At 41.6% G+C, this 18,102-nt stretch overlaps 2 protein-coding genes across 2 annotated transcripts in view; one reads left to right on the forward strand and one right to left on the reverse strand.

The window, feature by feature from the left end:
• The first annotated feature begins 2,102 nt into the window (after positions 1-2,102).
• Positions 2,103-12,087, forward strand: LOC143962895 (immunoglobulin superfamily containing leucine-rich repeat protein 2-like). The gene is made up of 2 exons (XM_077472387.1): positions 2,103-3,143; positions 7,972-12,087. Exon 2 carries the CDS (start codon positions 8,126-8,128, stop codon positions 9,233-9,235), a length of 1,110 nt encoding a protein of 369 aa, XP_077328513.1. The 5' UTR covers positions 2,103-3,143; positions 7,972-8,125; the 3' UTR covers positions 9,236-12,087.
• Positions 11,886-18,102, reverse strand: part of STRA6 (signaling receptor and transporter of retinol STRA6) — a 122,624-nt gene continuing 116,407 nt past the window's right edge. Inside the window, exons 17-18 of the mRNA XM_077472386.1 lie at positions 16,848-16,964; positions 11,886-12,291 (exon numbers count right to left, since the gene is read on the reverse strand). Coding sequence (XP_077328512.1) covers positions 12,128-12,291; positions 16,848-16,964 — 281 coding nt within the window. The 3' untranslated portion in view covers positions 11,886-12,127. The remainder of the gene's footprint in view (positions 12,292-16,847; positions 16,965-18,102) is intronic.

Genomic DNA, 18,102 nt, shown 5'->3' on the forward strand with positions numbered 1-18,102 from the left:
AAGATGGATATCCTTGTTTGATATTAATATGTATTCTACCTATTCTACCTATTCTAATGACAACTTGCACTCGGGTGTAAAATGACAACTTGCATTTGGGCATCCTGTAAAAAACCATATGGACTAAAGATGGCCATACATGGTTAGATCTTCTTTTGAACATTTAGGCCGGGTTCACACTATTGCGAATTAGATGCAGGTTTCAATTCACATAGCAGGAAATTGTGACTGGCTCTCTATGGAGCCGGTCCACACATCTCCACAGCGGCTCCGGTGTGAATTGCACAGGAGTCCTGTGCGTCTTCTGGCTTCAGGTCCGAATTCAGACAAAAATTCAGGCTAAAATCAGGCTAATGCCCCGTACACACGATCCGAAAACCGTACGGAAAATTCCTGCTTTCGAAGCGATCGTACGATAATCGGATCGTTAGTACAGAGCTTTCGAGAGCCGATTAGAACAGTACATCCGATATTATTCTATTGGACATGCACGGAATTTTTTTTCGTACGATGCCAAATCGTTCGATTTTCGTTTAATCAGTACAGCTATCGTTCGAAAATGCAATACAAATGCATTACAACACATGGCATCACTTCCGAATTTTTTATTTCTGTCGTGCGGAAATTTTCGTGACTTTAGTAAACTCATCAGATTTGATCTGAGATTAGCATGCAATAAAAAACGGACGATCATTCGTCCGATAATCTCATCGTGTGTATGGGGCATTAAACTGTGAATGGAGATGCACGGGACTCCTGCTGTGAGCCGCTCTGTTCTCCAGTGTGAACCCAGCCTCATAGAAAAATCATTCATCAGAACATTCTTTCTTGCCATCAATAAATCTTCAAAATTTCACCCAGACCTGCTATTAACCTCCCTGGCGGTACGATTATTTCAGATATTAGGTGCTGAAACCGGTACCATTATTTTGCATGAAAATTTGGCGTTTTATATTGTAGTCCTGTAATTCCTCACTTAAATCTGTCCAAACCAGAGTCTAGTAGACATCCCGGGTATGATAAAGTTTGAAAAATGAAATCATAAATTATAATATAATAAATAACTATAAATAATTATACCAAATAATAATATAATAATAATAAAAATTATTCAATAATGTAATCAAATCAAAAACACAGAAATTTGCTCAGTTGCAGAATTGTCACTGTCATTACTTTTCAGTATTTGATGACGGATCAACCCACAAATCGCTATCGCTCAATTCTGCGAGTGATTCTAATTTATTATCGCTGTTTTCTAGCTGGTCTAAAACCACTTTTGATGTAAAGGGCCAGTTTTGGTTGCTATGGACAATCTCCAGTTTCCAGGCATAAAGAACAGTTTTTATAATATAAAACTGCATACAGGGCACTGGGCAGACCACTAGGGACAAAAGGGATGTGAAATAATTACATACAGTAATGTAATCTGTAAGATTACATTATACTGTATGTATAGTGTGTGTTTTACTTTTTGAATTTGGCGCCGTTCTCCGCCCCCGTGCGTCGCAACGCTCACAGGGAACGGAGCCCGGCGATGTGATACATCGAGCGGAGGACGAGCCGCTTGCAGTGCGGGGGGACATCGCTGGATCCAGGGGATAAGGTAAGTATTCTCATCCTGGATTCAGAGATGCGATCCCGAGTCTGGCTCGGGTTACTGAATTTTCACCCTAAGCCAGACTCGGTAATACCGCCAGGGGGGTTAAACAGGTTTCAATACAAGTTTAAATTTTCCCATACAAAAACCACATTCATTGTTGGAATTTTGTTTGTTCGACAAAAGTTTCAAACTTTCTTGTCACTAAAGTCAAAAACAAACCTTGTTTTCAACTCCTCCCAATCCATGAGATAGCACAAAGGACCAATAACAACAAACCCCAATTTTAAAGATAAAGTAAAGCACCGCCTCTTTTTTTTACCTGCAAATTTAAGGCATAATGAATGTGCTAGTATGCATCACATACTAGCACATTATGTGAAACTTACCTGCAAACGAAGCTCTCCATTGATGCTTTGTCACTGCTGGAGGCCGCATCCATCTTCACCCGTCTTTCTTCCGGGTCTGCGGACTAGAGCTGTGTAACTGGCCCGAGCCTTGTGACATCACTCCCACACATGCGCGCGGAAGCTGCCAGTCACAGCATAGGGCTCTGAAGAAATGACATAGGTGGCCATTCCTTCAGAGCGCATGCGCCAATGACCTCATCGGCTGCATATACAGTAAATATCTCAAAAACAGTGTACATTTATGAGAGATTTACAGTACCTACAGTATAGGTGTAGTATATTTGTACCTATAGGCGTACCTATAGGTACAAATAATCGATGGAAGTTTACAACACAAAATAACTAAATTAAATCCTAACATAGCCTATACACTTACACCACCAAGTTACCAAGTCCAGAAAATCCAATCACATATTGAGCTGAAAGAAGAGATCTTCAGATGTCACCTTAGATGATTATGTTTGTGTGGCTCCACGCAGATTTATGTGCAGACCGTAAGGGGACCCCCTCCTATAATACAAGGTCAATATGAGCTGGTTAAGCAAGCATTTCTGCTTTTGGTGGTGTCACTGAGGAGTGAGGATCATATTTTTACCGGGGATGGTGATGTTTTTCAATCAAGGACCTACTAATTCATCACATGTGGATTTTATTTTATTTTGTTTTATTTAATTTTTTGATATTTACTGTATTTGATTCATTATGAACACTAGTCATTGGAAGCGCAACTCCGCAAAGATTGTAAAATGCTGTTGTCTATGCTTTCAGGGCAGAGCTTAATAATGCATACAAAAATCAGCAAGCACTTTGACCCTTCTTATGGCATGCATATTATGGTTATAGTACAGGCACCATATTGCCGTACCACTTGCAGGGTCAAACCTCTTGTCTTGTGCATTAAAGGCAATTTCTCACAATACCGCCATTTGATTGCCTCATTCTGTTTTACAAATTCTGACACATAGCAGACAGTGGAGGAGGAACAGATTATGAGAATCCTGACTGACTGGGATGGAGTTTGGCTCCTTATACTGTTTTGGGGTTGTGTCCAGCCTGTTAGGGAAGGAGGAGAAAAAGAGGGAATGTGTTTATTTAATTCATCCGGTTACCAGAGAAGAAAAGGGGACAATCAGGTAAGGAAAGCACATTATATTAATCTGGGAAAAAGGCATTTGTGAAAGATGAAAAGGAACATCAGAGAAGTGCAGAAAACAGACTGAAAGGGGCAATAGAGATATCTGGTTACATAAATAGGAGCTGATGTCACGGAGATGATCACAGAACATGTCCCAAAAAAGCACTGAGGAGGGTAAAACTAAGCACTCGTAGAATACAATGAACATATTAACCTATAATTATGCTGAAAAAGTCAAAAAAACAAGTCATAGACGGGTCACTGCTACAACAGTGCAAAGGAACGTTTTCTCATGTTATGCATGAAGAACATTTGGCTTAGTCATGTGAGAGGAAAGTGTGTGAACGGGGCCTGGCAGAAATCCTACAGCTCTGTTTCCAGACGGAGACAGAATGGAGGGAGGGTGATATCAAACAACACACGATGATTGCAGAGACTGATAGAGAGATAGGGAGAGAATGTATTAGAAAAAGTCCAGAATAAAAGGCAGATGTGATGCCTTACATGTCATCAGACTGGAATTCCAAATAATAAAATCCTTCCTGCACGGTGTATGTCAGAGAAAAGTACGGAAAATAAATAAAACGTATTCAGAAAGTCTGCAGTACATTCACATTTCCCAGGTTGTATCCTATTAAAGATGCAATAAGTAGAGAAAGATACCGTCTGATCTGCTAGAAATCCAGTATATTTCTCACTTGTTTGGACAACGCAGTGGGATTGATTCACTAAAACTGGAGAGTGCAAACTCTGATGCAGCTCTGCATGGATACCAATCAGCTTCCAGTTTTTTTGTGTTTGTTAACCCCCCCAAAGAAAAGAATTCAAATCCTGGTTCCTTAACCACTAGGGATTAGTGCTATAGCCGAATGACGGCTACAGCGCGGACCTGCTTTGCCGGGACGACGTCTATTAACGTCGTCTCGTGCACGAGCGCCCTGCGCGCCCCCTAAGGCGCGCTCTGTGATCAGTGACAGCGTGAGGAGAAAAAAAAAAAGCCGATCACCGGCGGCCGTGATCGGGACATCAGTCCCGATCACGGCCAGCTTATCAGTGCCCACCTGCCCCCTGCCAGTGCCACCTAACTAATAAAAAAGTGCCCCCATCAGTGACACCCATCAGTGCCCATAGTGCCACCCATCAGTGCCCAAAGTGCCACCCATCAGTGCCCACAGTGCCACCTATCAGTGCCCACAGTGCCACCTATCAGTGCCCAAAATCTGCCTCAACAACAGTGCTGCACCCCAGTGCCACATATCCGTGCCCATCAGTGTCATCTACCAGTGCCCATCAGTGCCTATCAGTGCCGCCCATCAGTGCCCAGCAGTGCCACCTATCAGAGCCACCTATCAGTGCCACCTATCAGTGCACATCAGTCCCATCTATCAGTGGTACCTATCAGTGCCCCTTAGTGCCACCCATCCGTGCCACCCATCCGTGCCACTCATCCGTGCCACCCATCAGTGCCCTCCTTTCTGTGCCCATCTTTGCCCATCAGTGCCGCCTTATCTGTGCCCATCAGTACTGCCTTATCTGTGCCTATCGGTGCCACCTTATCTGTGCCTATTATTGCCACCTTAACTGTGCCTATCAGTGCCCACCAGTGCAGCCTATCAGTGCCCACCAGTGCCACCTCATCAGCGCATTTCAGGAGAAAAATGACCTGTTTGCAAAATGTTATAACAAACTAAGAAAAAAAAAATATATTTTTTTTTATTTTGTTTAGCAAAAAATAAAACTCCCAGCTGTAATTAAATATCACCAAAAGAAAGCTCTATTTGTGGGAAAAAAATTATAAAAATTTCATTTGGGTACAGTGTTGTATGGCCTCGCAATTGTCATTCAAAGTGCATCAGCGCTGAAAGCTGAAAATTGGTCTGGGCAGGAGGGGGGTTTAAGTGCCCAGTAAGCAAGTGGTTAAAGCAGATTAAACAGCACAGTGCTTGTGCTGTGTAATCTGCGCCCCTCTAAACTGTAAAAAAGACCTCCCTGAACCTGTCACTTCCTGTATCCTCTCTCTATAATGACCATGAAAATCAGGGCTGCTGAGCACTGTGGTCAGAGTGCTCCCCACCTTCATATGCAGCTGTCCTCTCTGCTCTCCTCTCTCCCCCTCACCCCATCCTCCTTGCCTCTCAGCTCCCTCTCAGTGCCTCTGTCTCCACCCAACCCCCCCCCCCCACACACACTGCCACTATTATTAAACATAAAAAATCTACAATGGTCACTGCCAGCCCCTGTTTAGAGCCTGGCATACCACACTACATAAGTCATTTCTAAAAACAAGCATTGTAAATACATATTTAGAGCTATCTTCAGGCCCGTCACGGGACTCGCGACCACTTTACAGCTCCGAGACAGGGCTTCTGCGGGAGGCCACGTGATCTCCCTGGCTGATGTCAGAGGGAGATCTCGGCCCCTCCTGCAGAAGCCATGTATCGGAGCTGTAAAGCAGCCTTGAGTCACGGGACCGGCCTGAAGATCTAAATAGGTATTTACAACGCTAGTTTTTAGAAATGACATAGTGTGGTATGCCAGGCTCCAATAGAGGGGCTGGCAGTGATTTAGAATTTAGACTTAACAAACACTTTAATTGAACAAGCTGAAGTTAGAAGCTGATTGGCTACCGTACACAGCTGCACCAGAGTTTGCACTGTCCAGTTTTAGTAAATCAAGCCCAGTGACTCTGTTGCACGGAACTCCGAACCAAAACTGTCAGTTCTGCTGGCTTTACTACAGAGCTCCACCCCTTTTTATCAAAAACATACATTAATTTATATCTGGCAAAACAGCAATGCTGTCTTGACTCTCAAGAGTCTGCCCGTGCACTGTGTGTAAAAGGTCGAACACACGATGAGAATATTGGACAAATGATCGTTCATTTTTTTTTTTGCATGCTAGTCTCTATATCAAAAATGAAGAGGTTACTCAATTTTTGAAATTTCTCATACGACAGAATACAACTATGGAAATGATGTGTAGAGTATTGTATTAGTAATGTTCCAAAGAAAACTGTACTGATTAAATGAAAATCGTACGATCTGATATCGTAAGAGAAATTTTTTTGTGTTTGTCCTTTTGGATAATTTCAAATGAACTGTCATGATTGGCTCTCGAAGGTTGTGTACTAATAATCAAATTATCATCTGATCTCTTGGAAGGCAGTATTTTTCTGACAATTGTCTGATTGTGTGTACTAGGCTTAAAGGGTAACTCCACTTTCATGGGGAAAAAAACAGCAACTAAAGAAAAAATAATATAGCGTATACAATTGTGACACAAGTCATATTGTAATTGAATGTTATTAAAAATTACCTTTTCTTTTCAGTCTGCAGCTCTGTAATTTTCTGAAAATTAAATACAATATCTGGAAGTGTTCTGTACACAGAATGTGTACAGAACGTCCCCCAGAAACATCATTTTTTTGCTTGTGTTATTGGCTCACCAATTTTCCCAGAAGTCTGCACTAAGATACAAGTCAGATTTAGGCATCTCCAGCAACAAAAATTTCATTTTTGGTGAGATATTCCCAATAGGAAATAATGTCTAAAGGGATGCAGACCCTTTTCCACATTAGTGCCCTGCAGGTGCACAACTGACTGATAATTATAAATCCACTCCCACAAGACCCTTTTCAGACTGAGGTGCTTTTCAGACATTTTAGCGCTAAACATAACGCCTGTAAAGCACCTGAAAAGCGCCTTTCATACCTCCCCACTGTGAAATCGTAAGTTCTTTCACGCTGGGGCAGTGTGCTTGCGGGACAGGGAATGGAGCCCTGCAAGCAGCATCTTTGGGGCTGTTTGGGAGTGGTGCATACAGTGCTCCCAAAACGCCCTGTCCATTGAAATTAATAGGCAGTGCTGCCAAAATGTCTACAAATCGCTTCAGCAGCGCCTTAACACGGGCACTTTTAACCCTTTCTTCGGGGGTTAAAAGCTAACGCACCACTGCCCCAGCCTTAGATTCACTTTCCCACATGGATACAGACAAACAAACAGGGATTTCTTCAGAATAACAAAAGGTAGGAATCTGCAACAGAGTTTTGTTAAAATCCATGTAATGTACAGAGACCACCCAGAGGGGAATGTTTTTTTTCTCAACAAAAGTGGAGTTATGCTTTAAGGAAAGAGCTCCTGGGAGATGTAGTTCTGGGATGAGTGGTGCCATAATTTGTGGAAATTGAGCTCCCAGAAGCTGCCCTTGCACAAATTTAAAGTGGTTGCAAACCCTTACAAACCACTTTGACCTACAGGTAAGCCTAGATTAAGGCTTACCTGTAGGTCCAAGAAATATGTCCTAAACCTATACGGTTTAGGAGATATTTGCCCGAAGACAGGCACCGCTGTCTACGGAGCATGCGCCGTAGACAGCGGCACGCAGGCGCACTGAGCGCGGCATTTGCAACAACGGAGCTGCCGCGCGTGTCGGCTCCCGTGCGCATGCGCGGGAGTGATTTCATCGCGGCTCCGCTGAATGACAGCGACGGAGCTGCGAGACCCCACGGAAAAGATGGATGCGCCGGACTACAGGGGACAGCGGTGACATCGCTGGCTCCTGTGTCAGGTAAGTGACACATAATGGGCTACTATGCGATGCATAGTAGTCCATTATGCTTTGCCTTTGCAGGGAATGAAAGAGGAAGTAAACCCATCAGGGTTTACTTCCTCTTTAACTAGCCTAATGATGATGGCACATGGAGAAATAACATTTCTTATTACAGAAAAAAGGTAAAAAAAAATAATGCTGGGATCTGCTCTAGAGGGGGAGGGGAGGTTTGGTAACGCCTACACATATTCTTTACTAACAATGATATCCCCACACAGGTATGACAAAGGCAAAAAGGTAATGCTAAGTTACCTTGTCTGTCCTCCTTAAACATCATAAAAAGCTCACCACAGCTGTTGGAATGTAATTAACATTAACAAAATTATCATCATCTTTTTTCTCTCTGCATTCCATTTCTGGTTCTTATGCATCATGGATATCTACATCCAGTTATTTGGCATTATTGGTTATCTGTTCCTGGTTCCAAGCACATGTTGTCCAGAGACCTGCTGGTGTACTAACGCTACCCAACCCACTGTTGATTGCTCCTACCGTAATCTAATAAATGTACCAACAGGTCTTCCTTTTGACCTTAGACAACTTAGCCTCTCTGTCAACGACATAATCAACCTCAATGCCGCCTCCTTTGCCAATATTTTAAAAGTGAAATATCTATGGATAGCTTATAACAAACTCACCACTATACAGCCTGGCACGTTTCAAAATCTGACAAACCTGACCAATCTGGATTTGAGTCATAACCATATCCTGGACTTCCCATGGCAAGATCTATCAGCCCTCAAAAATCTGCAGCTTCTAAACCTCAACAACAACAAACTAGCAACAGTCCTACCAGGAGCATTCAAAAACTCTAGAACTTTAAGATCCCTACAGCTCAGTAATAATAATTTATTTTCTCTGCCTGAAGGAGTTTTTGATCCATTGACAACTCTGTCACACCTTCAGCTACATCATAACGACTTCCACTGCTCATGTTCTTTGTCATGGCTAATGGATTGGATTCAAAAAATTCACGCTACTGTTGATAGAAGAGGTGATATCAACTGTCTAACTCCTAGTGAGCTAAAGGGAGTTTCATTGGAAAAGGTGCCCGATCTTCTAAAGTGCAGAAAGCCTATTGAAGTTATAAGTGATGACCCTGAACTGGGCAATACTTTGCTGCTTTGCAAAGAGGTTGGAGTTCCATATATGATGATCCACAAAAAAGACAAAACACAAGAAAGCTTTGGGGTTACCATTAAAAGATTTGCCAATGGAAGTATTATATTAAGCCCTGAGAAACAAGGCCTTACCTACTTATGTCACGTGTCCAATCAAACTGTAAAAAACACTGGGGACATTTCTGTATCTCTTATTCATGACAAAATCTCAGGATGGCCTAATGAGAAAGGGGAGAAATTGCTACTCTTTATGGTGTCTGGAAGAGTAGGGTCACTGGTGAATGAAGCTTCACATGTAGTGCCAATTTGCAGAATACCTTGGCATATGTTACTTTTGTTGTTGTGGTACATCATTCCATGAATACACGGTAATATGTATTTCTAAACATTGTCTTCACAGCGATCAGAATCTCATATATCACAGAGAAAAAAGCATTCAAGATCATATGCAAGCAAAGTACTTTATAAACTTGTGTCTTCCTCACATGTGGCATATACTAAGGGAAATGCACTTAGAGACTTAGAAAGCTACCATCATTGACCTCTCCTAAAAATACTAGTTCTCTGGTTTTCATGATGATCCAAACACTCTTCAGTATTTTTTAAGTCACTGACCTGGAGTCATATACAGGTTAGGAGCTTTGACTAATGCTGGGCATACACTGATAGATTTTTTTTTCTCTTTCAGCCTGTAGCCTGGAAGAAAATATCCAACTTACTTCTCCATCCAAGCAAATAGCGAAGATGGATGAATCCCCTCTGCCGAGCTATTGTATTTTAACAGCTGGCACTGGTGACTGTTAGAATAACTGGACGTCTGTTCAGTTGACAATTTTCTGCCCAGCTACTTTGATTTTAGCATCAAAGGACTTTGAGCAGGGAAAAGTTATCAGGGCAACCCATGAAAAAATTTCAGCCATTTTATTAGGAACTGGAGGAATATTGCAGAGTGTATGGCAAGCTTAACTACTTCCCGCCCACCCACAGTTCATTTACTGCAGGTGGGTGGCACAGACAGGCTGGATCATGTACATGTACAGTACTCGATAGCAAAAAATGGTCTGGCCATGAAGGGGATAAAACCCTTTGGAAGTCAAGTGAGTAAAGCGTTTGTTACCCCAAAACTTCATATTCCTGATATATGCCTGCCGTAACACTTGTATGAGAAAGTATCCTGTTCTCTTTGTATTGCTTCCTTTGTACGTAATCACTGGTGTTGCTGCCAGTCCCTCTGCTTTCCTATTAAACTGACCACACTAAACAGGAGAACACACAGTGGTAAGTTCTCCAGTAATGCTGAAAACTCAGTATGCTCACCTCCAATGATCCGACTTGTCCTGCCACGCCCCCCCCCCCCCCCCAATGTACTGCTGTTTCTCCTCTCCAGCTCTTATGCAGCTGAGAACAGAGGGAATGTGATGACTTATAAAAAAGAGGAAAAACAAGGTACAGTATTTATAAGGTATTTTTTATAGCTAAACAAAAATGTTTGCCTGTCATTTCTACTTTGACCACTTCCCGACCAGCAGCCGCAGTTTTACTGCAGCAGAATGGCACAAGTTGGCGAAACTACGTAGCTGTACGTTGGCTCCTTTAAGAGCGCTGCCGGAGGTTGGTGCCGATGCTCCTGGCCGGCGGTCGAGCGCGATCTTGGGCACGAGAGGCAGAACAGGGATGTGTGTGTGTAAACACACACATCCCTGTTCTGTATACTGAGGAGAGGCAGATTGTGAATTCCTAATAGCTAGGAACCACGATCTGCCATCTCCTATAGTCTGTCCCTCCCCCACAGTTAGAACACACAGTCAGGGAACACAGTTAACCCCTTGATCGCCCCCTAGTGTTAACCTCTTCCCTGCCAGTGACATTTACACAGTAATCAGTGTATAATTGTCAATGGTTTCAAAAATGTGTCAAAAGTGTCCAATGTGTCCACCATAATGTCGCAGTCCCGATAAATATCGCAGATCGCCGCCATTACTAGTAAAAAAAATTAATAAAAAAATTACAAAATATTGTGTTTCTTTCAAAATTGTCGCTCTTTTTTTGTTTATAGCGCAAACCCCCCCCCCCCACAGAGATGATCAAATACCAACAAAAGAAAGCTCTATTTGTGGGGGAAAAAAATATGTCAATTTTGTTTGGGTACAGTGCCGCACGACCACGCAATTGTCAGTTAAAGTGACGCAGTGCCAAATTGAAAAATATGGCCTGGTCATTGAGCAGCCAATTCTTCCGGGGCTGAAGTGGTTAAATGGAATGGCTTGTTTTACAAGGTGATCGCTTACAATCACTTTAAGTCCTGCATGTAAGTGTTCATTAAAAAATCATTAAAAGCAACTAGTGTAAGTACTTGAAATTGACCTAATATAAGCCTCTTGTAATTCTCTTTACAGCAGAGCTGGAGAGAGAGAAGCAGCACAGGGAGCCAATCAGCTGTGCTCCAATGCTCATGTGCTAACAAAGAACATGCTAATAGGGGTAGAGAGAGGAAATGACAGAGAGGAGCTCATCAGTCTGTTGCTTCTCCTAAATAATCGATCAATCCCAAATACAGTAAAATACCCAGTTGTATTACTTGACAGCAGTAGAGAAAATCTATAGCTCTCCAAGCTATGACTATGCTGTCTGGAAGGACTGTGTAAATCTTAGAAATGAATGAACAGAATCACAAATCCCTTGGCAGGTAAAACAGCTCTCATATATAAATGTATTTGTGTGTTTGTTTTTATGCCTGGAATTCAGCTTTTGCTCTGACTTTCCAAATCTTTATCCTTGTTCCAGGCCAGTGAGTCAGAAAAGTTTGAAGCCAAATACTAGCAGGCAATTAGAAATTTTTAGGAGACCAGAAATGGCAACCTTTACATTGCTCTTAGTGCAGGTTTCCTTTAATCACATTATCTATGTAACCATAAATTGATAGCATTATTCTACATATGGACGAAATGTAAATGGTATATACTGTATATGTAAATACTGAATTGTATGTAATAAGTGAGATAACAAAAGTCTGAGATGTTAAGTTTTTATAAAGGAAACACATTTAAAACTATTCACAAAATACACATACAGCAGATTCTTTTGAAAAGAACAACCTAAGGAGACAAATACTTTACTAAAACTACAAAATCACAGGGCCACCATTCCCCTAAAAAAAAAACCCACCCTGCCCAGCAGAGCATCTAGGGGATAGGAGGATAGGGAGGTGGGAGGTAGACTATGTCACTGGAATGTCCCTGGTTTATCCCAGGTGCTATGTAGGACGCATGGGAGATCCTCCATTGATGCTTTTGGATCCTCGGTGGCAAAGCAGAGACGGATTGTGAATGAGCGTATATGCTAGACCCCAGCGGGCCCGAGCAAGTTGAGAGCGTGCACCCTTCATCATTCGGCCATCTGCAGGCATCAGATGAATTACTATACAGGAGAAATAAAGAAAGAAAAAAGGTACAGTTAGATGTAGATGTTTATACAATGATGCCGGTTTATCCTACTAGCAGAATGAAGTCAGATGGTATAGACATTGTGGGCATTTCATTGGTCTTATATACCAAAGTGGAAGAAATTAATGTTCTATAACAGACTCTGCTGACCTACAATATTCAGATTAAAGCTTCCATTCTCCAAATATCAATTTTCACTACGACTGGATTAGATTGGGTGATGTGAGGTATCACTGACTAAGACTGATACTTCAGTAATTTAAATAGAATTTCAGCCTAAATCTAACTAGTCTTAACATTTTCCCCACCCCCTCCTAACACCTATGCTGGCTAACCTGTGTAAAAAAGATGTATATACTTACAATTTTCAGCCTGGTGCAGTTACATCATCCTCTGTGTCAACCAGTGGCGGCTGCACTGTAGAGGAGCCTCGCTCGACAACAGCTGGGAATTCCGAGAGAGAAGACAATGCCCATATGTTCCCATGTTCCAGCCATTGTTGATGCTCCCTCCTCTCCTTTGCAGCTGCCGTTGGCTGACACAGGGTAGCCAGATCACGTGATTGGACCGAGCAAGCTGAAAATAGGTAAGTATATGCATCTTTTTTACTCAGGTTAGCCAGCATAGGTGTTAGAAAGGGGTGGGAAAAATGTTAAAGCTACTTAGGTTCGGGCTGGAATTCTACTTTAAGGACCAGGTTATGAAAGTATAAATCCTTTATATGTTAATCAAGTATGCAAGCAAAATGTTATCTACGTGCCTTTATTATCCAAATAATATTCAGAGAGATACAAAAAAAAATTTTTTAGAGCCAAAATTTCTGTAGGATGAGACATTCAGAGCTAATGCCCAGTGTTGCCATTCAATACTTTAAACATGCTTATAGAAGAAGAGGGATGACCTCATGAGTATGCTGCTCCTCATTGCCCAATCCCAAGCTGGGGCACATTGATGACCAAGCTGTATTGCTTCACAGCAGCTGAGAAGAAAACAGGTCATAATCCGGGCTGTGCTATGGGGTGGCTGAATCACAAGACTGGCTTTAAGCTGATAAGCAAATATTGTCTAAATCAAGAGGCATGTGTATTCTTATTTGAATCTTGGTATCCTTTGTGTATTTCTTCCATATCTGTGCAGTAATATAGTATGAAATGTTGTCTCTGTGCAGAAGCTTCCTGCAAAAATGACCTTTTATTGCTGATCTCTCACTCTGTAGAATGACTGGTCTAGTATCCATCCCCTCTCCTGTAGTTTTCTACAGGCAGTAGTGACCCCTTGCAGCAGCTTGTTAAGCCCATCCTTGCTGAGGCCTACAGTTTAATTTTCAGTGATGGCTGGTCTGAGACCCCTGCAACCATCCCTTCAGTTTGCCACTTTTTCAGGTTTCTCACTCACCCTGGCCCTAAGACCATGTTAGATAACAATTGTTCACTTACCTGTAAGAGGCCTCTCTGTCTACCACGATTTCAGGCTTACTCTGCATGGGGGTCCTACCAAAAACCTGAGGTGCAGAGACATGGGGGCCCAGATTGCCAGGCATGTGTACCCAGGAGAACCTTTCCTACCATCTCCAAGCAAGTGAGCCCTCCTGCAGGTTCTTCAAAAAGTTTCCACATTTTTTTTAACTCTATTTTTTAAGAATTTCAAAAACAAAGTACATCACTCTTCTACATATTCACCTTCCTTTGTGATGCATTTTTCCCAGCATCGTACCAACTTTTTATTTTCCATCAGCAAAAGAGTTGAGCGCATAGCCACTGATGCTCTTCAGCTTTCATATCATCACATGAAAATCTTTCTCCCCCTACAGCTTCTTTGAGTGGTCAAAAGAGGTGGAAACCAGATGGCGCTAAATCTGTAACTATAGGCTAAATCTGAAACTATAAGCTGGGTGTTCCATAATCTTCTACTCATAAATGACTCTACGAGAGAGAACTTTATCCCCATACTGATACATATGTGGAGATGAATTTGTGCTCCCGGCACACCTATGACAGAACGTTGTTTCTCTTTGGTGTGATTTATAAGTTTCGCAGCCATCTTCACCACAGCATGACAACTCTTATCCTGAACTGCAAGGTCAGCCAGCTTGCCAGACAGACTAGTCACATGACACTCTCAAACACCACTAATTACTACTCCTCCCGCCCTCACAGGTTCCATTGAAAATATAATAGTGCAGAAACTTTTTGAAGACCCTCGTATTTTTACTTCCCCAGGTATAGACTATTTTGCATACATAGCATAAGAAAAACAGGAAGTCCCGTATTCATTTTTCCATGGTGTTTACCAAACTTCTTAGCGACAACAAACATATTTTACAGACCCAAAGATATGGTAACTAAATTCAAAGTTATAGTAATAGCACAAAAACCCTCCTAAAAAAAAATCTGTACATTAATCTTTGCGGTGCTGGCAATACAAAAAGGGGAAAAGTGGCAATACTCACATACAACAGTTCTCATAAGATACAGGTGACCATAGTCACATCACTGCTGTTTCCATTCTATCCTGTCCTAAGGAGTCTCACTCTCCAATGCTTTTCCCCCTGAGGTGGAAAGGGTATTTGAACACCCCTCTTCCTAGGACCCATTGACTCTTCCCACCAGGTCATTTTATCTCCTACTAGGGGGCACAGTTGAAAGACAAATATGCTACCTAGCAACCCCTGGGCTAGCCATAAAATTAACCTGTCATAATTGAACGAGAGCAAAACTAGGACGAACAGTGACAGAAACTACAACAGACATCCTCCCAGATGTATAGAATAGGGTTCCAACACCCTGTTACATGTTTCTAGTGTGTGGACCTGCTGGGTCCCTCCAAGAGCTCTGTTCAAAAAAAGTATGCATACTGTTTTCTCTTTTACAGGGCTAGTAAGGTTAGTGTTAGATCGTGAATGTCTGTAGATGCAGGGATTTTAGTGTTAGGGTGGACTTACACTTTAAGTAATATCTCTATTTGTGAAGGCATTTGGTGCCCACAAAGTGGATTTATATCCTGTGTGACTGCAAAGGAATATATTTAAATAAATATGTATTTAGCTGTTTTCCTGGAGTTCAGCTTTAGATTTCAGAGACAGCAACAGTATAGGGCGTATTCATTAAGCATTACATTTGCATTTTACATACACTTTATTGTGTAATGAACTCAAATAAATGTTGCAGTCGTTAACAAACTTGTGTCTATGTGTATAATGTGATTCTGTGCTTAATACAAAATGCATATTAAAATTTTTACATACAACAAAACACATAAAAGTCATTTAAATGCATTACTAATAACATTCAGGAAATACATGTAAATGGACGTCACCCCAATTGATAACCTGAAAATTTGTATTACTTCCTTCTTCAATTTGCTTTTACGTGATATTACTAATCATGTCAATTATTGTGTGTTCCATATCTCTAGCTGAGATGGCAGAGAAAATATTAAATAGAGTTTCTCTTTGGTTCATAGAGTGAATATTTTCTAAATGGTCCATCAGTATTCTGTATCAGATTATGTAGCATAATGTCAGCACTGAGTAATAGGACCATAGCACTGATTCTATTTATACTCTAACAATAAATCATATTGTAGAGCATTTTGTATAATATGATGTGGCAAGGACAGCATGGTGTCTCTAGAACTATAGGCAAAACTTTTTTTCAGTTTGGATAGAGAAAAGGAGGGTTATAACTCCTGCCAATTTTTTTCTCGTCACCTGTGTCCCATTGCAGAGATTTCCCTTCACTTCCTGTCCCATAGCCAAACAGGAAGTGAAAAGAAATTCCTGTAAATCAAGGAAATTTCTTGGGGACCCCAGGTCACCAGAACTAGTTTACCCATTGGAAGATTTCCCCTCTATTGCTTTTCTGGGGACAACCCAACATTTTGGTAATTTCTTTAATGCCCTGTATACACGGTCAGACTTTGTGCGATCGGATCATGTTGTCGGAAAATCCAATCGTGTGTGGCTCCATCTGACTTTTTCCGTCTGAATTTCTGATACACAAAGTTTGAGAGCAGGATCTAAAATTTTCCGACAACAAAATCCGATCATTTAAATTCCGATCATGTGTAGACAATTCCGACGGACAAAGTGTCACGCATGCTCAGAATAAATTACGAGATGAAAGCTATTGGCTACTGGCCCGTTTATAGTCAAGTCGTACGTGTTCTACGTTGCCGCGTTCAAAACAATTGGATTTTCCGACAACTTTGTGCAACCCTGTGTATGCTAGACAAGTTTGGGCCAAAATTCGTCTGAAAAAATCTGGCGGATTTTGTTGTCAGAAAGTCCGGCCGTGTGTACAGGGCATTAATTTCAATGATAATGGTAAACAAGACCAATAGAGAGAGTGCATCTCGTTAAAGGGGACACAAGCCACAATAAAAACTGACAAGTATTCTAATTCCTCTGCACTCTATCCAAAACTAAAAAAAAAAAGTTTTGCTTTTAGTTATACTTTAAGTATTAGGTATTGTAGGGAGAACTGTCTCATGTCCATATGGAAGAAGACAGTTGAGGATGAACTGACTCACCTTCTTCCAAATCTGGTTTTTTCCACTTAGGAGGTTTCATAAGCAGACAAAATGCTCTAACCACTGGGTGACTCTCGGTGGCTTCCACAATTAGAAAATTACAATAATTCCGATACCCTGCAAACATATTAAAGGTACAAATAAAAAGAAGTTGAATAACAATATTTAGTGAGATCTATCAAACAGAATTCTTGATAACATTTACATTTCAATAAAAAAATCTAGTTTATAAAAACTTGGATGGCCCATAATTTCCTTCAATTGAGCTGTGACAAGTTTAACAAGTCATGCTTATTGGCACTCCCCATCAATTGCCATATGTAAGGCCAGCCTTCGTAGCTTATCTATAGATGGCACTGTACTTGAGCTTCAGTCTGAATTGAAGAATCTAGGTGTGATATTCAATACTCATACTGAAAATCAAGATCAAGCGAGCTTTTGCCCTTCTGCTCCACGGGAGGTTTCTGTCCTCCCTGAGCTCGCCTTAGGACACCTGCGTTATCGCTTGACAGGTGTACCGCCCCAGTCAAACTCCCCACCTGCCACTGTCCTCGGAGCGGGTCGCGCCCGACGCGTGCCGGGCGCTTGGAGCCAGAAGCGAGAGCCCCTCTGGGATATTCAATACTAATTTAACCTTTGATCTACATGTACAAAATGTTGTCAGAACATCTTTTTTTCCACTTGAGAAACATTGCTCGGCTGCGTTCTATGCTATCATATCATACACTGTAGCTGAAAAGCTGATCCATACAGTTGTGTTCTCCCGACTTGACTACTGCAATGCTCTACTCATTGGTGTAGGTAAATCCACTATTAATCGACTTCAATATGTTCAAAATTCTGCAATCAGAATCCTGACTAGGTCTGGTACAAGTGATCATATTAACCCTATCCTGGAGTTCTTGCACTGGCTACCTGTCACGTTTAACATAGACTTTAAGATCCTCTCGCTCATCTATAAGGTTCTTCATGGCTCGCCCCTTCATAACCTCTGCTTGTCAAATTTTGGTCTTCTGTGAGTCCCCTACTCACCTACAACTGATGGGAGACAAAGCCTTCTCCTGCTATGCTCCAAAACTCTGGAACTCACTTCCAAAGAACATCAGAGAATTGTCTTCTCTAAACTCATTCAAATCAAATCTAAAAACGTTTTTCTTTAGATAAGCTTTCACTTAATTGTCCCTTCTTTCCTTTATGTTATCCTATGTATTTCTTGCAAAGCGGTTTGAGAAGCTACCTTTGAAGACGCAATATA

Source organism: Lithobates pipiens, unplaced genomic scaffold (assembly GCF_037356315.1).
Source record: "Lithobates pipiens isolate NorthernLeopardFrog02 unplaced genomic scaffold, aLitPip1_a1.2 Scaffold_8, whole genome shotgun sequence".
Lineage (NCBI taxonomy): Eukaryota > Metazoa > Chordata > Amphibia > Anura > Ranidae > Lithobates > Lithobates pipiens.